The sequence below is a fragment of the Rhipicephalus sanguineus genome, chromosome 7 (assembly GCF_013339695.2).
Source record: "Rhipicephalus sanguineus isolate Rsan-2018 chromosome 7, BIME_Rsan_1.4, whole genome shotgun sequence".
Classification (NCBI taxonomy): domain Eukaryota; kingdom Metazoa; phylum Arthropoda; class Arachnida; order Ixodida; family Ixodidae; genus Rhipicephalus; species Rhipicephalus sanguineus.
The window spans coordinates 126222125-126247548 of record NC_051182.1 but is presented as its reverse complement, the minus strand read 5'-3'; the positions used below and the strand labels follow the sequence as shown (position 1 = coordinate 126247548).

At 43.6% G+C, this 25424-nt stretch overlaps 1 protein-coding gene across 1 annotated transcript in view; it reads right to left on the bottom strand.

Annotated features, from left to right (window-relative positions):
- The window catches only part of LOC119398985 (DNA-dependent protein kinase catalytic subunit), a 223364-nt gene that overhangs the window by 123840 nt on the left and 74100 nt on the right, over positions 1–25424 (bottom strand). Inside the window, 15 exon segments of the mRNA XM_049417869.1 lie at positions 1550–1783; positions 2506–2634; positions 4984–5141; positions 7501–7641; positions 7793–7912; positions 8857–9000; positions 9903–9959; positions 10048–10209; positions 12719–12784; positions 14431–14605; positions 17647–17822; positions 20541–20748; positions 21605–21735; positions 23277–23379; positions 24334–24401. Coding sequence (XP_049273826.1) covers positions 1550–1783; positions 2506–2634; positions 4984–5141; positions 7501–7641; positions 7793–7912; positions 8857–9000; positions 9903–9959; positions 10048–10209; positions 12719–12784; positions 14431–14605; positions 17647–17822; positions 20541–20748; positions 21605–21735; positions 23277–23379; positions 24334–24401 — 2072 coding nt within the window.

Genomic DNA, 25424 nt, shown 5'->3' with positions numbered 1-25424 from the left:
TCTGGGCCTCATAAATTTTTTAAAGCCTAATTAGATAATTCATAATGAGTGAAATGCATGAAAAAGTGTGCGCGAGTTGTCATTTTGCAACACAGCACCCCCAATGCAAGAGTGTAAAGTGAGAAAGCAAACACATTAAAAAATAAATAAAGACACAAGAACACATAAATGAATAATTAAGAGAGAGAGAGGTTTATTTATAGAAAGGCAGAGAAATGAATAATTAACAAAGCAAATAAACGAACTTGAATAATTAACAAAGCAAATAAACGAACTGAAGATTCCACAGGAATCAAATCCAGAACCTCTAACGTCGAATCCCACTACCCTTAACTCTTACGGCCCAACGCAGGCGTCGACGGTGTCATCCTTGAGAATATTCTGCATGCAATCTAACATGATGACACATGACACATTTTCATTTTTCCATGAATGTAGTGACCCACTGACTTGATGCCGCTTCTTCATCTCGGGCTACAACACAGCCAACGTTTGCCGGGGGGAGGTATAGGGTGGTCAATGTATGGCACGCGCTACTGGAATTCAGCATTGTGCTCAGGTATTCTAAGTTACTCCAACAATGAAGAAGCGCTAATACAGCATTGTGCTCAGGTATTCTAAGTTACTCCAACAATGAAGAAGCGCTAATATCATTGTGAAGCATAAGAGGCTAGCAAACAGCGTTAAAGGGACACTAAAGGCAAATAATTTATGTCAGAGTTAAAGCTCAATGTATGATGTCTAAAACGACAGCATTATCAGCAGCAGTGCCCTACTTACCGAGAAATTAAGCTAAATGTATCACACAATGAGCACCACAAGTGGGACATTTTGGAAGTGATACCGATGATGGGAGAGAGTCTGAATACAATTAATCACTAGTAGTCAAACTAGCTGCAATAAAAAAGAACCTTCCGTGTATCAAGAGATGTAATACTAAAATGCTGCTTGTTCGTTTCTGTTTGATTCAGGGAAAAAAGTACCTTTTTGGCGTTGCTATGGGGAACGGCGCGCGTCGTTCAAAAGTTCCGTTTTCGCCGAACTGCACTTCGCCCGGCCCCCTGCTTCGCTCACGTGGTCGCGTCTCAGTGGTAGTTTCGGTATCGCGTACTGCCGCGTGTTTTGCACGCTCGTGGAAGTCGTTCTGATAGAAAGTTCGACAAAATACCGCATGCATGTGATGTTGCCGGATGCCCGAATGGTGCACGCCGCCAGTGCACACCGCCGCGCAGTAAAGGCGGGCAACGTTGGGCACGTCAACAGTGACGTGCAAAATATCGCTTTCAGGCGGGTGATTTGAAGTGCGCTAATGCGATTCGGACCACTAAAACGTGATTTTATTTCAAAATAAGCACTTCCTTGGCATAAAAGTAGCACTACGAGGTTTCTGGACCACTTTTTCAACAATCAACATCACTTAATATTTGCCTTTAGTGTCCCTTTAAAAGTGCATTAACAAACACATGAATGCACAAAGCTACGCCGTTGAGTCCAGCACTTCCCTTCCACATTTATCAAGATAAAAGAGTCAAAAACAGCAAAGCCATACCTTTTTGCAAACGGCTCGTAGAGACGACAGATGCGGTGCAAGATCAACACATACTGGTCGCGCTGGCCCATCTTCAAAATGGCAGCAAGGTTAGACTCGACCGAGTTGAGAAAGTTGTTGTCGATGCCGGCGCTTTCGTTCATCTTGCAAAACGTGAGACCCACGGCATCGGCCACAGTTGTGTACAACGATCGGTGCTTGCCAGCCAGAAGTTTCGGAAGACGGTCCAGGATTCTGGAGGAGTTGGATGAGATGCACAGATTGCATAATCTATCTATTTATATCGTCGGGTTGTTTCTAAGTCCCAGGTTTCACATTAATCAAATAGGGAGACATTAGAATGTGAAGATGGTCTGGCAAATTTGATTGTCAAGTGCAGTGCTGGAGTACGATTGCTAATGCTACCCTTTTAACCCTTTTAGGGTTATACATTTTTTGTAAATCGTAGCACAACGGCTCAAATTTTACGACACACTTTCATTAACTTATTTAAAACACAAAGGTGACTCTGGAAAGATTGAATGGCAAAAAATAACTGTTTATTTGTTATTGCATGTATCTATGCGTACACACACACAGGCACATGTACAAACACATGTATTATATGAAAGGAAACATACTACCAAACTCTCCTCAAAATTTTTTCTCATCTTTCTTCTTTTGTTTCAAATGACCATCTGTCAAGTGTTTGTGAAAAAAGTCCCTAAAGAGCCTAAACACTAAAGAAGTCAATTTTCTAGCATCCACGTGTTAAACAATGGGGAATGTGACAGATATCTGCTTGCCCTTTATTTATTTATTAATACTTTTCATTTCGATTGACTGTCCTACGTTTCGATGAAGGCTGCTGAGCAGCTGAGATGCTTCAACTCTGAATGCTATGCACAAGAGTGGAGCTAAACAGAAAGAAACAACAAAAAATTTCCAGCTGTCTTTTTTTTTTCTGTCCAATTTACCTCTCAAGGGCGTAGTCCTGGATTTCAAGAAACTCGACGAGGTCATTCTTGACGAAAATTCCAAAGAGAAATATGCCTCTCGCGTCTTTGCCATCCAATGAAATGGCTTCACAAAGCTGCAGAATGATGCTGCAAAGAAACAAGAAAAAAAAGTTCCTTCCACTCGTGTGTCTTGACAATTAGGATATCAAGCTATGTCAAACACGTAATGATTTCAATGTGTTTTATGTGTGGCAGCATGCACGTGGTAGTGTTAAATATCGCAAAACAGAACCCCGTTAAAATCGATCCCACGGGGGCCCAGAAATTTGTTTCAACAAAACCCAGTTTGAAGTGAAAAGACCCCCTTTTGAATATAGCACATGGAAACCCGATGACGTATTTCGAGTTCAAGATGTCACCATAATATCGCTTTAAGTGTGCAGTGATTGGCTGGTTGAGGAAAGACGGGCATGCAGACACTTCAGTCATTGGACATGTGACATCCTATGTCGCGTAAAGCGACACTGTCGCCGAAAGTGATAATCTCAGAACACAGCCCTTGCAGAGTGCTGCTCTATTGTAGGCCTTACCATGTGTTAAAGGGGCCCTGCAACACTTTTCCAAATTGTCAATGAATGACCTCACTATCGGATTTTATTGCCTCATGAATCTGTTGCAGCAAAAATTTTTCGATTCTGTAAGGTACGAGCAGAATTACAGGGGTTTGTAGCACGCTTTAAACTCTTTCTCTCTCCTTTCATCCCAACGTGTGTTGAAAGCTACAAATGTCAGCACACTTCATGACCCTGAGCACCACTCCTCCTTTTCTTGAACACATTGGCTCACATTTGGCGTGGCCACGAGTGCGCAAGTGTAATTCCATAGTGTCTAATTCTAGCACTAAAGAGTACGGCACAGGTACGTGGCGGCCCCCCGTGGTGGTCCCAGTAATTATGCAGTACACAAATGCTCAAATCAGCCAGTGGCCGAGTCGCTCTGCCTTTGACGTATAGTTGGGCCAGTGTATTATGGAATTCGCAGAAATAAGAGTGAGTGATTTCTAGTTGTCTGAAACATAACAGTAAAATTCCTTGCCAGGTGCAGTGCTATAATATTTGGCTCGTGTTCACAGGAGCCTTGACCAGCAATCGGCAGCGTTTTCCAAACATGTTCGAAAAATGTTGCAGGACTCCTTTAATGTAGGCCTTATCAGCACTTGGGTGGAAGGTGGGTGTCAAAAACAGCCACAATTTGCTTTCCCTCTCCTTCACTATATCATCACCAACTATGCAGCAAGCGGGCACAAAAGGCATTGGCCCATTTCGTAAATGGTATGCCGGCAGACGATCTTGGAGGCCACGTGTCACGTCGTGCAGCTACCACGCTGTCACCTGTGCGGGGTAACTACGTGCTGTCACTCTCCACGTGTCAACCACAAGATGTCACCAATATGGTCAAAGCGAAAAGGAATAAATCCTCAAGGCCATAACAATTACGTAACTTTTGCGACCCTTGCCTTCTACCCCGCCCCCCTCCCCCCACCCCCTCGTGTAACTTCCAGCACGTTAGTGACAACAAATGGAGGGAAAACACACGGTTCGTCTGATAGCTCCGCTTATGTTTGACTGATACGAAAAATTTTTGCGGCAGGAGATTTGTGAGGCAACAGAATTTAGTAGCACGATACTAATGTTATGACAGCTTGAAAAGGTGTTGTGGGACTCTTTTAAAAAGGTACCCTAGCCATCCATCTGCACACAGGAAGAAGTCACGATCAGCATCAGCCTATGTACACCCACTGCAGGACAACGGCCTCTCCCATGTTCCGTCACTCAACCTGGTTTTGCGATTGCTGCGGCTACGTTAACCCCGAAGACTTCTTAATCTCGAGGCGGTCCGTCCGTTTGAGTCGCACGCGATTGGTCGATGTGAGCCGTGAGGAGCGCCGCGACGAAACGAAACGCATGGACGGATACGCAAGAAACCGTCTCGAGTGCCTACGTTTCAATCCAACCCAAGCCGTCTGGCAGCCATTTTAATCCATCCGTTTCGTTTCGGACGGTCTCCGAGACCGTCCGAAACAAACGGACGGATTTGACCGTCCGCAACGAAACGGATGGATTGAAATGGCTGCCACACGGCTTGGATTGGTTTGAAACGTAGGCACTCGAGACGGTTTCTTGCGTATCCGTCCATCCGTTTTGTTTCGCTGCGGCGCTCGTCACGGCTCACATTGACCAATCACGTGCGACTCAAACGGACGGACCACCTCCGTCAGTTTTAGGAATGCTTACAAAATACCGCCACTCATCTGCCCGCCTAACTTTCTGCATCCCCCTCGCATGCTTGCCTTCTCTTGGAACCCACTCTGCTGCCGTTAATGACCAGCGGTTCTCTTCGGTTCTGACTACATGCCCTGCCCATGCCCATTTCTTCTTTTTGATTTCGACTATGACGTCATTAACACGTTAACATGAAGAAGTGAGTGGTACTAACTCTCCGGGAAACCGGAGCTGCTCCTTCCAGGTCCCAACCCACGCATTCACCAGCTCCAACTGAGTGTTCTGGATGTCGCTTCTCTGGTGTCCGCAGTGAGTGACCAGGAATTCCAGCACCAACTGTGCCTGTTGGCTGACTCCCAGGCCCTCGAGGTCCTGGATTAGAAAAACATACAGGCACAACTAACTCCGGTATTTTGTCTCTATATATGTGACAGCATCATTGGGTTGCATCAACGGGGTGGCTCGCTCACAGCACTACTGAAAGAAGAGAATGTTTCTGTAATAACGGTGAGTAGCTGACGTGCAACGACATTCCTGACATTCGAGGTCACGAATGTGGCACTAGAGTGTGAGCAAAGTGGATGCTGACCAGTGATAGTTTGAATTATTGAAGCGAAAGCCTTGGGTGCCTCATCAAATGTGAAAAGTTACCGTCGGTGTCAACATGAACATTATAAAAAGCCACGTGATCACAAATAACGTCATGATGACGTCATCTGTGACGTTATATTGATGCAAAACAGCAAGTTGGGCCAGTTGGTTGGAATTCGTTTTGTCACTCGGTTACAGCGCAACACACACGAGGACAATAGAAGGAAAACGGTAGGGGTGTGCGAATATTCGAAATTTCGAATATTTTTCGAATAGTGTTTGCTATTCGATTCGATTCGCACTGAAATTTTACTATTCAAACTATTCGAACTTCCCAAAGACAAATGCAGTCAACGTCCGGTTGAAAGTGACCCCTTCAGATTTTCAGTATGCTTCACTTCATTACACTCTCGTATTGCGACAAAGCTGCCTTTCAAGCTCTGTTACGGTCGAACTTAGCCAAGAACCAAAGTCCGGTTGAAAGTGATCCCTAGATTTTCAATATACTTCACCTCATCACACCCCCGTATTGCGGCAAAACTGCCTTTCAAGCTCCGTTACGGTCGAACTTAGGCAAGAGACAGTCAACGTCTGATTGGAAGTGGTCCCTAGATTTTCAATATGCCTCACCTCCACACACTCCCGTATTGCGGCAAAGCTGCCTTTCAAGCTCCGTTACGGTCGAACTTAGCCAAGAGACATTCAACGTCCGTTTGGAAGTGGTCCCTAGATTTTCAATATGCTTCACCTCATCACACCCCCGTATTGTGGCAAAGCTGCCTTTCAAACTCCGCTACGGTCGCAAATGTATTAACTCAAGAAAACGCTGGTTCCAATATGGAGATGAAAGATTTGGCAGAGTTGGGGGCTCAATTAATTCTGTTTTGGACCTGAAATTTGGGCAGGAGGTCCGAAAAATCTGACGCCCAAAGCTTTTTAGCATCCAAAATTTCAGATGTTCTTATATATCGACGTCTACGAGGCAGATTTGGAACTCCGGACTTGAAGGGAGCACACCCTTGTCCGCCACATCGGTTGGGCTTCCACAGAAGTTGAAAGAGGAGGAGAGGCTGAGGAAATGGCATCTTTGCCTATCATGTGTAAAGTGTTGTCGGCAACACTTTGGTTGCACCAAATCATGTACATAAATACAATTCGGCCTCTACATTGCCTCATTCTTGATAAGAAAGACAACTATGAAATATGACCCCACCAGCACTTCATCAACCTAGCGAAAAGAAACACTTTCATGTTGCTATCTCACAAGAACATACTTAGGGATTCTCTGCAACTTTTTCTGTAATTTCACTTCGAAATATTCGAAAAATGTTTGAGAAATATTCGAAAATTATTCGAAATTATTAGATTCGATTCGCACTCAATCTTTATTATTCGAATTCGCTTCACACCCAAAATTTTGCTATTCACACAGCTCTAGAAAACGGACAACACACGGTGCTGTGTTGTCTGTTTTCCTTCTATTGTCCTCGTGTCTGTTGCGCTGTAACCGAGTGAAAAAATGAAGTTATATTGATGTGATAGATAGCCAAAAATTGTGACGCCTCATCATGACATCGCTATAACGTCACATAACATGATGTCAGCACTTGGTCAAAGGTGGGCCAATCCCCGAGGAAGTGTAAAACCATGTGAGGTACAAGAAGGGAAAGATCAATACAGTCAACTGAAAAGAAAAAGAACGAGACGGCCTTCACCTATGAGTTGTCTTAGGCAAGTGCTTAAAGGGCTGTGTGACTTTCTGGCAAGAGTGTAAATCTCGGGTTGAAAAAAACAAACACACAGAAACACATTAGGCTGACAGAATTGTATGTGTGACAACTGGAACATTCGGTTCATTAACCAGTGTCAAATTCCTAATAATAATAACCACCGTTGAGGTTTTACATCCCAAAACCACATGATTATGAGGGATGCCGTACAGGAGGGCTCCGGAAATTTCGGCTACCTGGGTATCTTTAAAGAGCACCTAAATACTATAAGTACATGGGCATCAAGCATTTTGCTCAATCGAAATGCCGGGATAGGTGTCAAATTTATGGAAATGTACACACAGTCGTTCCCTCTACACGTGCAATTACAAGTGCTTCACCAGACAAAAAATAGGAACAACATTACGTACTTTGGTGTCCAGATTAGCAGTCCAAGTCAGTGCCGTCACAACGAGGTCGATAACGAATGCGTCCAGTTCGGAGCCAAGTTTCTTTTGTGCCAGGATGTCAAGTATGACTGGCAGGAGGTGATGCACGTACACCTTGAGAACCTGGAAAGGCACAGAAAAGTAGTGTAGATGCCAATTTCGGTGGTGGAATTAGTCATAGCACAGGCTGTGACATTGTGACTGAGGGCTGATGGTGACTGTCCTGTACAATGAACTCATTAATACAAAACAAAATTACGAAGTATCAACTCACCTCAGCGCAATTGACGATGACTCTACAGAGAAAAAGAAGCGCATTTGGCTTGGTATGGTCTGCAGTGATCGCCCCCATAATGGTGCTCAGCCACTTGGGCACTGGACTGGCTTTCGCTTCCTGAAAGGTGACAGTAAAATCAACTTTCAAATAATAACATTAATAATAATATCCGGGGTCTAATGTGCCAGAATCATGATATGATTATGAGGCACGCCGTAGTGGAGGCTCTGGAAATTTTGACCATCTGGTGTTGTTTAACGTGCAGTGAGATCGCACAGTACAAGGGCCTCTAGCATTCTGCCTCTGTAGAAATGTGATGGCCACAGCCGCGATCGAACCCGCGACTTTCCAGTCAACAGCTGAGCACTATAACTGCTATGTACTAACATAACCAAAACCGGAGAATTTGCTTATGCAAACTATATGTATGTATGCAAAAACAGTAATTGGTCAAGTTATACGCATTAAAACTACTTAATGAAGTTGGACTTCTAGTCATTTTGAGCCTCTCTGCGTTCCCACTCAAAACAAAGCCTCTCTAGTCACGAGGCACTAAGTAAAGGGCAGTCATAACTGAAACGTGGGTCATGTGGCAAGTCTTACCTTGGAATCTCATATAGCGAAGATGTCAACTGCACGCAACTGTCATGGAAACCCTGACAGGTGACGCCTAATCAACCTGTTTCACTATATTTTGCCACCTTTCAAAGCTCGACAGTGCATATACACTCAAACCTAGTTATAACAAAGTCTCATCTGAAACGAAAATAAGTTTGTTATATCCGAAAATTTGTTATAAACGTACATTCGTAACACTGCATATGTGACAACGTTATTCTTAATTTACTTTGTTATAACCGATAATTCGTTATATCCGTGTTCGTTATATCGAGGTTGAGTGCACCTGCATCTGAGAAACAACTATGTAACAGCTAACTAAAAAGATAGGTAACCATTAGCAAGGTAGCTGTAAAACTAACTCAACGAATCTAAGCTGAGGATGAACATCTAGACAAATGTGGTGCGAATGTGTTGCTGCTTCGAATGCTCAGGAAGCTCACCTCAACGGTCTTGCAGATGATTCCAATGCTGGCCATGTGCTCTATGACTGAGCAGACCATCGCCATGCAATCGTGACGGTTGAGTTCGTCGTCCTCGAGATCAACGACTTTCAGCTTGCGGAACTTTGGCGCGTCTACCGTGGACTGGAACAACGTAAAGAAGAAACGGCTCATTCAATAACAAGTAAGGACTCTGAAGTATAGCACAGTACACACTTTAAACTTGGAAAGCAGCGGCTGAATAAAATTCAGGAGACCTTGCCCTATCGAGAAAATGGAGGCAAGTGAAGCTTGGCATGCGCGTGCTTGACGCACGACTTTAGTTTTCTTCTTTCTATATTTCTTTCTTTCTATCGCATTGTGCAATGCTCCCTCCCAACTGTTTCCTTCCTCCATGCCGGGCATTGGACTGTTGTCCACTTGTTTAGAAGCGGAATACTTCACTTGCTACAGGCACCAATGACAATCGTGCGTTCATATCCAGGCAAGAATGAAATGTGGCAACGTGAAATGCCAAGTCACCTCGATAAACTCGATAAAGGATCAGATTTTCGTATAAAAAACGGCTGATCGCCGACAAGCCCATGATCGAGAGAGCATCAATTATTGGAAAACGACGCATACAAATACACATGAGACCTGCACACCTTTGAGGGCCTATTTGTGTACACCCGCGAACTATGTGGTGGTGCCGACATGGTGCGTAAATGATGCCGCTGCCACTGAAGTTTGTCACTCAATGAAGGTTCACTTGCTACAATAAAACCTTATTGATATGGTCCTGTTTGTTATGTTTACATGGCACTTACACTTTTAAATGCCAAATGTTTCAAGACTCGCTTCATGCGATTGCTATCGAATGGTATGCTTTTCCAGATCATCCATTTCTTTCCCCGTAGTTCCCTAAGAAATGTAACAATATGTTTAACTGCAATATACTTCTTAAACCATTTGTTCTTGGCAGATTTTTAGCTAGCACTGTTTTACGCTCGGCAGTTTGTGAAAAATTTGCAGAAGGAAGTTCGAAATGCATTGGCACAACTTACCGCTTTTTCGGCACCGGGATCTGTGGATTTGCTCGGCTCACTGATGTCCCAGAATGCCTGCAACAAATAGTTAATAATTTTGTACAATCTTTTTTTTTTTCTGGTCAGATTAGTACCATGCTTTCAAATCCCAAGACAGACTTACCAGTCCACTCGCCGAAAGGCTGTACTGGCTAGCTTCCTTGGCGAGGCTGCTCCCTAGAAGAGACCACGAAAGACTGCGCCTTTTGGAAGATTCACGCCTGCTGCCCTCTTCCGGAGCCTCTTCCGTCACACCCACAACCTGACGGTTCCTTCGAAATGGGGCCTGTGGTTTAGCAATGTCACAGAATGTCACACTCATGCTGTGCTTTGGGCGAGTTGGTGCTTATAAACAGAAATTATGTTCTCATCACGGCAAACTATGCACTACAGTCAGTGACACATTGAGAATATAGCTAACAAATGTCTCCTAAAAGAGTCCCTCACCAGGCTCCATTGCATATTTCGGTTATGTTCTGGCATATATAAGGCACTGTTTAGAGGGCATTATAAAAAGTCACAGTTTCGCCGCAACGGCGAAGCAATGATTGCGATAGAAATAAATTGTAATGTAATGCGAAGAACGGAAAGCAGCTCGAAATTGCCAGCGCGTCGCTCGAGCCCAAAGGACGCACGAAAAGAACGCACACAGGACGAGCGCGAACTAATGCGTCACAGCTCGACACTTGAAGCGCGCTGCTCAAACATAAAGCAGGACGCACGAAACAAACGAACAGGTACACACAAGACGAGCACGAACTAATTGTCACAGTTGTTACTTATTTCTGTTTGAACAGCGCGCTCCTTTCGCAAACGCGGCCGCTGCAGCGAGTGAAGCGAAGCACCCCACCGGCCGCCCCTTCTTTCCTTGAGATAAGCGCACGAAAGCGACGACACCCTGTAGAGTGAACGGCAACGGCGTTTGCAGGGGCGGGGCGACGATCTTTAAAGCGCGCAACACGCGCGCACGTCGCGCCATCTATGTGGCCACTAAGAAAGCATGCTGAATTACATGATGTATATAAATAGCTCGCCGTTAACAGGCCGAGAGACGGTGCTGTCGTGGCCTAACGTCTAACGCGGCGGGCTGCAAAGCGAGAGGCCGCCCGTTCGATTCCGTGCGTCGGAAAGAATTTCTTAATTATTTTTCTTTGTGGCCTTTCTATATATATACATACTTATACATATACGGTGAATGACGGCGACGGGGACGGACATTTTCCAGCCGAGACTGTCCATATAATTGGTATCGCAATAAAATTTCTCTGATGTAGTGAATGAAGTGAATTCATTGTTTCAGTTCAGTGTCCCTTTAATGCTATTTTATTAAACCTTTGAGGGTTGAATTTTTTCGCGAAATGCGCTCCGAAAATGTGTATTTTTTTATTGCTGAATTAAATTCTTCAGATGATTCTATTTAACAAACAAATTGTCTCAAATCTTTTTCCGTGACCGTAAAGTGACAAAGTAATCATTTTTGTTGTTGCATACACATAATTTATTGGTAACATCAAGCTAAATCCTAAAAAAAAACACTTATACGATCTTTTACAAAAAATTATGCATTGTATTACACATAGCTCACAGACATACAAAAATAAGTACACCAGAGTACTTTTCCAGTAAAAAATGTTCTTGCTCAAACACTAAAAACTTTTCAGCGTGTGATAGCCGAGATGTCGCTCCTTCATCATCATCCGGGTCCAAACTTGTAAGTAAATCCTCGTCTGACGAACTGACATCCATTGAATCAGAGTCTGATTCGGCACTTGGGGAATAGCCCACATCAAAAGAATAGCCGCTCAGCTCGCTAGCAGCAGAGCAACCGGCGCGCACTTCCACAGCGTAAGCGAACTGCGTGAGTGAGCGCGTGGAGGAAAACAGTCTGGTTGTGCGCCCATCCAGAAAGCAAAACGAGTAAAAAAAGCTATAATAATCCTTCGTCTTATCGCCAACGAGACGGAGTTAGTTTTTCCAAGTACCCAAAAGAGGAAACGCAACCACGGCGGCATCGTTTGCGTAATTTAGCGCCGCACACAAACAGATGTAATTGCGCCCCGGGGAGAAATAAACGAGAGAGTAACAAGCAGTCACCCTTTGAGAGATTAGAAGCCCGACAGCGATCAGCTTTGCGGGCGCGAGAAGCAATAACCCCCTGAATGATGAAACCAAAACCAGCTGCAATGCGCGCGCGCGCTCGGATGCACTAGCGAAAACCGGCACGCTGCTTTGGAAAGAAAAAAAAAACAACTAAGAGACATCGGCACATGAAAAAAATTCCACGTATTCCCGAAGCGTGGCAGCACATGCCAAGCAAGAGAAATGCTAGAAAAAGGTGCGCATTTTAAATGTACAGGCAATGACGTACAGTACTCACGGATTCAATAACGACATCAAGTTTTTTAGTATACTGACTGGTATGCGCAATTGCTCGAGATAACCATGTCATGTCGCGACGAATCTGGTCTCTAAAGATAATGTTGGCTCTGATCTACACATTCGATTCGGAACTTACGCTGATATGACCCGAACTGAAGACTGTGGGAACAAAAGTATGTGCATTACTTGGCCCTAAATTGTCCTGTTTCAATCCGTGAGTACTGCGCATGCACAGCGTAAACCCTCAAAGGGTTAAGCTGAGATGAGGTCATTAGGGCACCCAAGAAAACGGCAGGCTTTCAGTTCTGTGGATTACATCTGTTCAGATGAGCGTCTGATAATACGTGCAGGTTTCCGTGGTCCCAAGGTCTTAACAGTGTAGTATAATATACATCAACCTTTCGTGCATCACTTACGTCCAGTTCCAGCGGGAATTTGTATGTCCTCTTCTCGTTGGTGATGTTGTTCCAAACGAACTCTCCCTAAACGAAGAGAAAGCGATTGTTAGGACACAGCACTGTAAGCCTCGCTTTTACACGACATATTGAATGACACATAACCAAATGCCCGAGGTCCATCCAAAGTTTGTGGTGATCACAAGTATTGTGCTATCTCTCGTGGGACCAGAGGACAATTGTGTTTAGTCTTAATGGCTTGCCAGCTGGCAGCTGCTGAGCATATAGCGTGGGTAATAGCATGGGCAATAGTGTGGATAAAGCATGGGCTATGGTGTGGGCAACAGCATGAGCAATGGGCAATAGCTTCACTAGCGTATGGTAGATGAACATAAATGAAGTGCATAGTCAGCCACAACCATTTATGGGGCACAGGCCTTGCAAAGAAGTTTTAACTGTGTGTATTCTTCAATTCCGAATTCGAGGTTACAAACTTTATTATATTTTAGTGATGTGCGCGCCGAACCATTACATTAAAAGTGCAGCACCTCAAGAAAAAAGAACGGTTTCGTTATTAGTGGCTCTCGCGTCCTATTGTGACCAAATGTATGCATTCGTCCGAGTGTAAATTGAACCAACAATTGAAGCGATCAAGTTTAAAGTCAGAAACAAATGACAAGAGAGAGAGGGAACACATGCAGTCTTGCAAGGGCACATAAATGCCACAGATGCACTTTCCACATATGTATGTATGTATGTATGTGTGTGTGTGTATGTGTGTGTGTGTGTGTGTATGTGTGTAAGAATGCATGCGTGCAGGTACGTATGTACACACATATTATACATCACATAGCATGCAGTTTGTATGCATATAGTATGTGCAAAAGCATCTACGCACGTAAACACATCTGTATATACACTCAAACCTCATTATAACAAAGTCGCATCTGCCACAAAAATAACTTCGTTATATCCGAAAATTCGTTATAAACGTTTATTTGTAACACTGTAGCTATTGCAAGACTATTCTTTATTTACTTCGTTATAACCGATAATTCGTTATATCCGTGTTCTTTATAACGAGGTTTGAGTGTACCACATAGCATGTGATGTTGCGATATACATACCTGCATCAGGTATATCAGCACAGCACATACTACACAATGCCATCTGGCAAAAAGAATGTTCCCCATTTGCTGCCATGGCTGTGAGCGGCACTATTTACATACGTGCAACCATGAGGGTAAGTACTCCTATGGTTACACATACATAAATACGAATTGCTCTACCGCAGCACAACTGGTGGTGCATCGCACGCATAATGCAGGAAGCTGCTGGTTCGATCTCCACAGGCAGCAAGTCGTATTTTCGTCCGCTTTCGTTTTTCTTTGTCTCATAAACCCTACGCTTCTATTAAAAGCTACGGAAAGCTTCCCCGATGCTGTGCTTCGCTTTATTGTCTGCTGCCTTCATATGCCTAACAAACATATGCCTAACAAACATATGCCTGTGCCTAACAAAAACGTGCCTGTCGATTGGTTCCCCTTTCCTTCGTCTAGTAGTCAGATCGAAAATTCCACGAATGAGTGAGTAAGTACAGAGAAAATGCGCAAGGTCAAGAAACTTACACGGTGCGTTGTTGACGTCCACCTGAAGCTTACACAGAGTTAAAAATAAACGAGCACGGTTTCCTCTGACCAAATGCTTCGCAAGTTTTACGTTGACCGGCTCACCTTCTCGGGCTTTTCTTGGAAGAGAAAGACATCGTAGAACTGTGCCTCGACTTGCGTGCATGAGACCACAGCGGCGATGACGTTGTACGCTGCACATCGTAGGTGGCGCCACAGGTACGCATTCCCCTCTTCACCGCCTAGCTCACCCCTTTCTTTCTTGAGCATGTTTGTGTGCCTAGAGCAAAGAGACAGAATGCAAACAAGTACTGTAAAATCTTTATAAAACGAAAACAAGCACAACAACTGTGATGGAAGTGACTTTTTACTTTTTGAAGCAGATTTCAGAGTAGAAAAAGTACCACTTCGGAGTAGCCATAAGTGTTTTCGTAGCAGGAAAAATGCTAGTTTGGAGCAGCTATTGGTGTTTTCGGAGCAGATTACGAAATATGCTGTACAACTCTTGGAGTTCAAAGCATCACCGAAGTGTCTCATAAATATGAATATTAGGGGTGGGCGAATATTCGAAATTTCGAATATTTTTCGAATAGTGATTGCTATTCGATTCGATTCGCACTGGAATTTTACTATTCAAACTATTGGAACTTCCCAAAAACAAATACAGTCAACGTCCGATTGAAAGTGACTCCTTCAAATTTTCAATATGCTTCACCTCATTACACTCTCGTATTGTGGCAGAGCAGCCTTTCAAGCTCCGTTACGGTCGAACTTTGCCAAGAGACAGTCAACGTTCGATTGAAAGTGGTCCCTAGAGTTTCAATGTGCTTCACCTCATCACACCCCAGTATTGCGGCAAAGTTGCCTTTTAAGCTCCGTTACGGTAGAACTTTTCTAAGACACAGTCAACGTCCAATTGAAAGTGGTACCTATATTTTCAATACGCTTCAGCTCATCGCACCCCCGTATTGCAGCAAGGCTACCTTTCAAGCTCCGTTGCGGTCGAACTTTGCCAAGACACAGTCAACATCAGATTGGAAGTGGTCCCTAGATTTCTCAATATGCTTCACCTCATCACACCCCGGTATTGCGGCAAAGCTGCCTTTCAAGCTCTGCTACGGTCGCAAATTTACTAACTCAAGAAAACGCTGGTTTCAACATGGAGATGAAAGATGTGGCAGAGGTGGGGGCTCAATTAATGCTGTTTTGGAGCTGAAATTTGGGCAGGTAGTCCTAAAAATCGGAAGCCGAAGCTTTTTAGCATCCAAAATTTCAGATGTTCTTATATATCGACGTCTACGAGGCAGATTTGGAACTCCGGACTTGAAGGGAGCATACCCTTGTCCGCCACATTAGTTGGGCTTCCACAGAAGTTGAAAGAGGAGGAGAGGCTGAGAAAATAGCACCTTTGCCCATCACGTGTGAAGTGTTGTCGGCAACACTTTGGTTGCACCAAATCATGTACATAAATACAATTCAGCTTCTACATTGTCTCATTCTTGATAAGACAACTATGAAACACCACCCTGCCAGCACTTCATCAACCTAGCGAAAAGAAACTTTCATGTTGCTATCTCATAAGAATATGCTTAGGAATCCTCTCTAACTTTTTTTTCTGCAATTTTGCTTCGAAGTATTCGAAAAATATTCGGGAAATATTCGAAAAATATTTGATTTGATTCGCACTCACATTTCAATATTCGAATTCGCTTCCAACCCAAAATTTTGCTATTCGCACAGCTCTAATGAATATTTCTTGTGAAAGATATTTCACAGGCAAAAATCAATGCAAACTGCAAGAAACAAACAAAGAAAGAGATATTTGGTTATCGAATGTGCCGTGATATGAGCTATATATTTAAAATACAATCTCGGGTCATTTTCACATTTGACCAAAATAGCCTGCATGTAAAATTGAAAAAAAAAGAAAAGCTAAATCAGTTAAATACTTGATATGCCAGTTTTTGTTGCATAAATGAGATCAGAGCTGACCCAGCTGCATGCTAGCATACTAGGATGATAGTATACAGATTGTTTTCGGTTTCTTTAGGGCTTGCCAGTTGGTCACACACTTCAAGTTCTTCAGCTTAATTTTCTCAGTGCCGTTTTGGAGCAGGTTCGGTGCAGTTACTAACAAAAACCACAGTCTGGAGCAATATGTAGTAGCATTTCTCTTTTGGAACAGTTTGGAGCAATTGGAGCAATTGGAGCAGCCCTTCCATCACTTCAACAAATTACCAGATACAACAATGTAAGATTAATAGGCCTGCGCACATATTCGAGCACTTGGAATAAAAGAGGAGGGAGGAATAAACTTTATTGGAAACCAGCAATTTGAACGGCCCGGCCTAGGCCTCCAGCGTGGAGACGTTGAGGTCTTGCCTCTTCTTTGCCGCCTCGTGGGTGAATAAAAGAAAAAGTACATTTTATTGTATGTAACTCAACTGAAAAGGTGGTTTCACTGCAGCATAAGGCCAATATGATGCGCAAATGCATTCTCAAGGAAAATACCGCGCTGCCGTGAAATCACACTTCCCGGTAAAGTGTGCATTTTGCCTGAACCCAAAAATTAATTTTGTTTTTTCAAGCTTAAAAGCATGTTATACTGGCTAATTATGGCAAATTTAAAAACGCAGCATATTTACGGCTTATAACTTTCACCCTACTACTCAATTCCTGCTACTATTCAAATTTGCTTTGAAATTACTAAAGACTAATTACCATTCTCTTTCACTTCGCTTCAAACCAAAACGTGATGTCCACAAAAGCCAAAAATTCAAACCTGTTCATGCTCCCAAATAGGAAGTTTTAAAAATGCACCAAATGTAAACTTTAGTTTACATTTGGTACCTTAGTTTGACGAGTTTAGTGGTACTTTAGTTTAGTGTAAACAAAAGTGGACGAATAACTTAAAATACCTAATCCAACATTTATTACAGCACCATGGAATGAAAACATGGTTTTGGCACTACTAGAAATAAATATGGTGGAAAACTCTGTAAAATGGTGTGTGAATGTGACACCACGTTAGTGTGACGTCAACAACTAAACCCCTTTACTAAACCTAACATACCAAGGATGGCATGACAAAGGTACGTCTATATGCCATGACAAAGATGGTCTATGTTTTGCCATAACATGCCATGACAAAGATAGGTCCATCTATCTAAGTGTCGGCCAGCCTGTCTGAGGCACTTGTTCATTCAGCCACTTTAACCTTGGAACATTACAGTCACCTTGGAAAGAAGTCATAGAGCAGGCAATCAGTAGGCATTACCAGCCTCAGAATACTACAGCCTTTCGAGCAGCATTAACGCTTACTTGGTGACTTCCTTGGTGAGCTCGTTTCCAACCACAGTGGTGACTTCCCGGGCACGGCAGAAGGCGTTGTTGATGGCAGACTGTTTTCCGGAGACGTCGTCCTTGTGCAAGCAAGAGTAGAGGACTTCGAGACAGGAGAGGGCCACGATCTTGCTTGCCAACTGCCACTCGGAACCCTGCACACAGCCATGGGTGGCAGATGGTTCCTTAAGATATGTTCATGAACTTGAGGAAGTGTGATTATGAATGGCAAGGACGTTAACTTAGATCGCGCCTGGTTTACTACCCTGCAGCGGGGGAGGGCAAAGTCAAGGCACAAAGTTGAACAGAAGGCCTTTTAAGATTTAATAGACAAATAAATAAATAAAAAGCAGGGAGGGCAGAACTTAAAACAATGTAGCTACGTTATATTCACCTAGACTATATTCACAAATTCCGCACACTTATTAGAACTATTGAAGTTTATGATGACCGTCGGCATTGGTGACTCTACGATATCATCCCATATAACACTGCTTCCTTGACGCTTGAACTTATATACAGTTGAACCCACTTATAACGATCCCACATATAATGATCTATCCGTTATAACGACCATCTTTGAGTGTACTTACGATTTTCCTATGCTAACCATTGAAGCTGTGAGTGGAATACAGTGAACATCTTTCAAAGCCTCCTACTTTTACAATGAACACTTCAGACATAGTCGCAGTAAAAATATGGCGCATACGAAGCAAAAAAAATATTTAAAACAGGCCTTCTAAAGCACGAGAGGGGCACGTGCTTGCATGTGCGCCACTCCTGTTTACTCGTGACTAAGATATCCCAGATCGTCGAGCACCGCACGCAGATTTCAAACGTTGCGAGCGAGGTCCCTCCCTTTTCAGATGTTTCTTGAGTGCCAGAATGGCAGTGCGGAAAAAAAAAATAGTAGGCAGCATGAAGCCTTGCGGTCAGCTTTCACACTGTAACCTTTCCTGACGCCGTTCTCTGCAGCTACAACCGCCTATGATGAACCAAACAATGCCTTGGAACGCAAGAAGGCATAAATGCAAGAAGTGATAACCGCGATAACTTTTCATTGCATAAAGGTTCACTGCGTCCCTAAACTCGTCAATGCCACAATGTGCTGCAAAAAGTTGTCCAACTTTTCGGTAATGGCAGAGACCGGTCAATCAGTCATTATGACTTCCGCGCGATTGCACCGATGCCTTCGTGGATAACCATCAGAAAAGAGCAAAGTCGAAGTGGTGGCCGTCGATGAACGAGCCATTATGACTTATAACCTACAACCTTACCACAGTCATCTGCAGATATCTGCTCGGCCGCGTGCGTGGCGTACACTGTGCGGATTGACGGCGGTACGAGCGTGCCATGCTGCCGTTCGCAAGTTCGCCGCCTCCGCGTCATGCGAGACCGCTTTAAAGTGCACGTCGCTCTGGAGAAACAAAAGTAGCTCGTTGCTGCTCAGTGGTGCAGGCACAGAGAGACGTCGGTGCACTGACAGCGAGCGTATACTGCGTGTTTGATTAGGCGAAAACCCAAGTACGCCGCACATCATCGTGCAGGGCCGCGACAGCATCGCGGAGACGTAGAGTGCGTGTTGCTTGCAAAATGCTTGTCTTCACCGCATTGAACAAACAGGCTACTCGCTGTGCCCGTGCACGGTCCGGAGTGAAGCAGGCACGAAGAATGTACAAACGTGCGCATACGGTATACAGCAAACGGCCCGGCAGTGACTCCGTCAGCCGAATAGGCAACGCGCAGCATGCAACTAGCCAGGGATGATCGGCTCCACGTGGCGGTACCGCGCTTCGGTGAAATGGTGTCAGTTTGTTGCAAAGGTGGTTAATTCACTCATGAGCATGCAGCGGGCGTCGCTTCACGACGCGAACAGGCTTAGCTTGTCACCAAACGGGTTGTTAGCACTTTAATAAAAGTGCACAGAAAAAAAATGGCTTGGCCGCTAAGTGCACGTTTTTAAGGGTGAATCCATACACAACGTACTGATATAACGGCCACTTTTCGCGACACTTCCGAGTTCGTTATAAACGGGTTTGACTACACTATTAGAAAATTCAATTACCTACAGTTGCATTACATCAGTCTACATTGAATAATGAATACGCTGAACACCGTTTCCTATTACTCAAAATATCTGCTTGCCATAAAATTTTGAGACATTTTGTCTCGAAATAACCTGAATTCTAATCCCACATGTCTTTATTCTATCCATTTACACAATATGTTGGATGCTGGAAACAGTCAAAGGTGCGCAAACACTATCTGATGTGACGTAACCCTTGTCCCCATGTTGTGGTTGTAATATTAATTTTGTAGAAGGTGTCCCAGATCAAAAACAACAGCACTGCAAAATGCATCGAGTGAGAGTTCAGTGACTGCTGTACCTGTGTAGCATCTACAAGATTGCATGATAGGTACAAAATACTGTAAGACATGATTTACCTGGTCATCGAACGCTCTGTCACGCTTTGTCACGAATGTTAATGAAAACAAGCAGACAATGAAGCCGAAAAAGATGCCTTCCTTGGCTTCATTATCTGCTGGCCTTTATCAGGGTTGTGTCAAACAAAGAAAGAAGCCCTTGAAATTCCCAGCCTTCACTTTGTCACAAATGTGCGTCATGAGATACCATCACGAGATAGCGTTTTCTCACCGCTTTATCCTAAAATATGGGTTACTGGAAACGTTAAGTGCATCAACCAACGCAACCGACGTGTTATTTTTGAAGAGAAACCAGCAAGAAAGAACATACAGTCTCATGATGGCTGCCGGCATCACAAAAGTGATGTCATAACACATCTCACAGCTGTGTGAATAAGGCCTAAGAGAAATGACAACGGCCTCTTTATGTCACCGAGAGACGGTCGTACCGATCGTATCTTCGATCCGACTGTGTCCACAATGGCGACGATGTTCTCGGCGAAGAACTGTCGTAATGAAGACTTGGAACTGTGCTTCAGGAGTTGAGGCAGAAGCTTGGACGCGATCGAGAGTCTGGCTGGCGTCGGGAGGCCGCGTAGAGTGGCGGCGCACTTGTAGGCCGTGTTGAGTAGCTGCAGCTGCTTCGCCTCAGAACACCTGTAGGTTGGGCAGCAGGGACTGTTTGTTACAGATACGGAGGATAGCTGACACTAGCTAAGGCAACAAGCGAATTGAATCCATTGCTGATTGAGTGCACACAATTTAAACGCGAAATGAAAACAAAGATCCTTAGCCAAAGGCTAGTTTTGTATCTAACATAAAACATAGAACGTGAAAACAGCAGTTCATGACAGTGCAGCCTGCATTACAAAAAACAAAAACAATAAACAAAGAAGTTAACATAAAAAATGTAATGTAACCATAACCTACTTTCCAATAAATTTCAATACATCAGGCATAGCATATAAAGATTTGTATCAACTTATGGGAAGAGCATGCAACAAGAAGTTATACAGCACTAGTTTATTAAAATATATAAAATGTATACAGTAGAACCTCACAGATAAGTTCCCGTTTCACAAGATTTCGCGGTGCCGTTTGTGATATCATTACCAAGCGAAACTGTGCTGTACACTCAAACCTCATTATAACAAAGTCACATCTGCTACGAAAATAACTTCGTTATACCCGAAAATTCGTTATAAACGTTTATTTGTAACACTGTATCTATGACAAGACTATTCTTCATTTACTTCGTTATAACCGATAATTCGTTATATCTTTGTTCGTTATATCGAGGTTTGAGTGTATATTAGTGAATTTGGATTGTACGTTTTCTCAGTTAGTGCATTTCTTCCCGGGTTTATTATATATCTTTTATTTCAGAAACGCATGAATTTTGCTGCATTTTGCTGCAAGGCGCTGGGGTTTGCAAGCATTGTATTTATGTCTAGGGTTTAGAAGTCTATAGAACTTTGATCACAGCAAAAGAATTCTCTAAAGAGTTACGTACCCCGGCATGGTACGACGCAGGGAGAGCAGCACTTCACGCTCGAGGAAATGGTTCTTGTCCTCCCGGTGAAGCACACGGAGGAGAAGCTCCAGCAGCATGGTGCTCCCAGTGGTCTCAAGGACAGCCAGCAGCTGCACGAGAAAGCGTGAATGTGACTTTCACACGCGACTCGACAAAATGAAAACCAACTGCAAAATGCGGTGTATGAACAAAAATGCATATAGTAGCGTGCTTATTATTTGTTTATCTATTTATGCATTTGCTTTTTGTCAAGGTTTTCGCATTACAGATGGGAGCTATAGCTCCCATTTTTAATGCGAAAACCTATAGGGTTGTAATGCGACAGGGTGTAATGCGAAACCCTATAGGGTTGTATTAGTTTACGAAAACGAGAAATCGTTGATACAATAATGAACTTGAAATTATTGACACTTGTGCAACTTGGATGGCAGGAGAAATTTTAATGGACTGAGCAGTGGCTTAAAAATTACACGATTTCTTAGGATCAATGCTAAAGAGATAAAGAAAAAATTCTTACTGGGCAGCTCCAACATGCGCGCTCAAGTAATTGATTAAATGTGAAGTGGTGAATTGAAGTTAATTAATGTATCATCATTACTACGCTTATTATAATCCTTCATGCCTGCAGGATTGAACGACGTGATGTTGACAAAGAAACTTATCTACTGAGCTGCTTTAAATATTGTTAGAAAAATTTTGTTGCCGTATATGGCAAGCCTATCAACTGGAATAAGGCAATGTAATAACAACTCTTTCGAATTGTAGAAAAGAAAGACACAGCACAAGGAAAAAGAAGGGACACAAGAGATCGCTGCTGTCTGCGTCGTTCTCCTCTCATGCTGTTTTCTTTTGCTACAGTTCAAGATGACTAATTTATACCGCCTTTGCCAATTTTCCATTCGGTTTATTAACTAATAAAAGCATATAAATAAATGCCAGGGATCCAATTTATTAAAACGTGCATAGTAAATTATCCCCAACCTCCTCAGCATCAACCAACTTCACAAAGGAGAAAGAAAACTTGGAACCTTTGCAAATTATATGTTAAATATCTGTATATGCCTTTTTTTTTTTTTAGGAACTATAAAGCTGTTTTACAGTTCAATCAAGCAACAAAACACTTATTTGCAAAACATACTGGCAACGAGTTACAGGCATCATTGCAGTTTTCAGTTCCACCATTAAAAAGCGGCCAGTTAAAAATTTTTAACACATTTGACCATAATATTTCTCTGATTTGTCTTATCACACAGCTGCAGCAAAAGTACAATGCTAGTCAGTATGACGCAGACATTTTTTGAATGAGTGTTTACGTAAAGCTAGCATACAGGATGCTTATTGCAATGGGGTTTGATAAGTATTTCCTTTTGTTAATTTCTTTACACGATGTCATGCCCTGTATATTTGCTCTAGCATGCAAGATTGGTGAAAATGCTGCACAGCATATTATACGCATTTTATTATGTTCATGCCCTCGTATGTACTAGCATACCCGCCAACGTAGGGACTTCTGAAATCGGGAGACACGACGCAGGGGTGGGGGAGGAGTGAGTGAAAAATAATTGTTTTTTTGTCATCAGTCAACCAAATTTTCCAGGCACGGCCCTCGCGCCCATGGCCTTGGATTAAACAATAATTGCTCAAACTTCACCTTGCGCATTGCCTTCGTGTAGGACAGCAATTCAGAGGCACCAGGAAGCAGCTTTGACACCTCCATAGGAAAATGCTGCAGCACCATGTTCTCCAAGGCATCTCTGTTTAGAACATTTGGTTGGCGAGCAGTTAGTTCAAAAGACCAGCTTCGGCTTGGCAAAACAATCACAAGTGCCCATAGAAATGCTGCAGGCCATAGGTTGGCAATAGTATACGCAAACAACTTGTACTCGCTTGCTGTTAAATTTTCCCAGGCCTCACGTTCAATCGAGTTCATACTCACGTCTACTCATACTCACTGGCACTCAACCATATTCATACTCACGTCCACTTGTGTTCATACTCACGTTCACTTGTGTTCATACACGTAACCCACTCACACTTGCATTCATACATGCACATGTTAAAGACTACTCACACTCGCAGGTACCCATTCTTGTTCATAATCACATCCACTCACACTCACATCTAGTCGCACTCGCAGGTGCTCACTCGCGTTTGTGCTCTGTGGGGAGGATGCTTGCATCTCCTGAGAAATTATTTTCGCCACATGTGGTCGTTTCATTCGAGGATAACAGATACATGGTTTGCCCACTAGGTAAGGCAAAAGGCGGGCCTAAACCTCCTGACTAGGCCTTTACCTCGCTGGAGCAGCGGAGGCAGCGGATATACAAGTTTTAACTAGCAAAACAGACATGTCCTGAGTACACACAGCATAATTTTTTAACGCGTTGTAAAGCATAAGCCCCCATGCCCTGTAAACTGGCTTCCCTGCGGGACACCTGTCAAGCAGAACTTGGCGTTATATCCTACAACTCGTGCCTGCACTCACGCTCACTCACGTTCACACTCACGCCCCTGTAATGAGTGCGAGTAGGCGTGCCGACATATGCTGTTGGAATTCTGCAGTACAAAAAACCACAGTACACTGCCTCGTAACCATGAGTACAACACATTTACTACCATTTCCCAGTTTCACGACTCGGTAACTCTGACCTGAGCACAATATCGCAAATACTAAAACACAAGACAATATATTTCGTTGCGACTCTTACCTGAGCTTGTCGCAGGTTTCTTGATGTGCATCATTTAGAAATGCTGGAAGTAAGCCCAGTGCAAGGACCTGATTAAAAAAGAAACAAGAGTCCAGCAAATGATAATTAGCCATGTTCACTTGTGGCTTGCTTCAAGAGGGTGTGACACAGTTTTAGGGTATAGAACTACAATTGGACAAAACGGTGGCATTACTTTTATAAAGATAATGCACAACTAGCCCAAATAGTTTATAGGGCTTGCATATCGTAAAAAAGTAGAGGTGTGCGAATATTCAAACTTTCGAATATTTCTCGAACAGTGCTTGCTATTCGATTCGATTCGCACCGGAATTTTACTATTCAAAGTATTCGAACTTCCGGAAAATAAATATATAATGATTTATAATAACGGAAAATAAATATAAAGACGCTAAGTCGGCGTGCAGTGTGCTTGGTCTTGCGTTTTGGGGCGCCGACGTGCGAAACTGCTAGCTGCGTCCACTGATGCCACAAGCGGTCGCTGCACGACGAGCTTGCGGCGGGTTCCATTGCCGATGTGTAAAATGCCCATCCGTGGTTCCAAGGAACCAGCGGGCGACGCGATTCGTTGCTTGCGATGAAACACATTGCAGTTTCTTTGCTTTCATATGTCTGCAGGTGCAATGTTCTTGCCCAGAAAGTTCGGATTCGTCTCATACAACGGCGCCGTGAGCTGAGTTAGGCCTAGCCATGACTCCGAGCAGTAAGGTCGGTCGCGATGTGTGCAGCTGCGGTACCTGATGTTTCAAAGCACGTCACGCTCAATCACGAGTACGAAGAGTCGACCCGGATGGTCTTCGTCACGAGGTGCGAAAGGCCGACAAGCAGTACAGCTTGTCCGAGACGCACGTCTGCAATGTTCGCGACGAGCGCGGTGCACTATCGTAATATGATGCTTGAGCCGCTTGAGCTTACGCTTGCAGCTGCCGAACAACTGAAGCGTAATTATATTCTAAATGATCGTCGACCTATGAACACAGAACGAGTGCAAACGTGTCACTAAGTAGCACGATATTTGACAGCTGTGACCTCGCGACGTGCAAGCAGCAGATGACGCTATCCCGGAGCGAGGA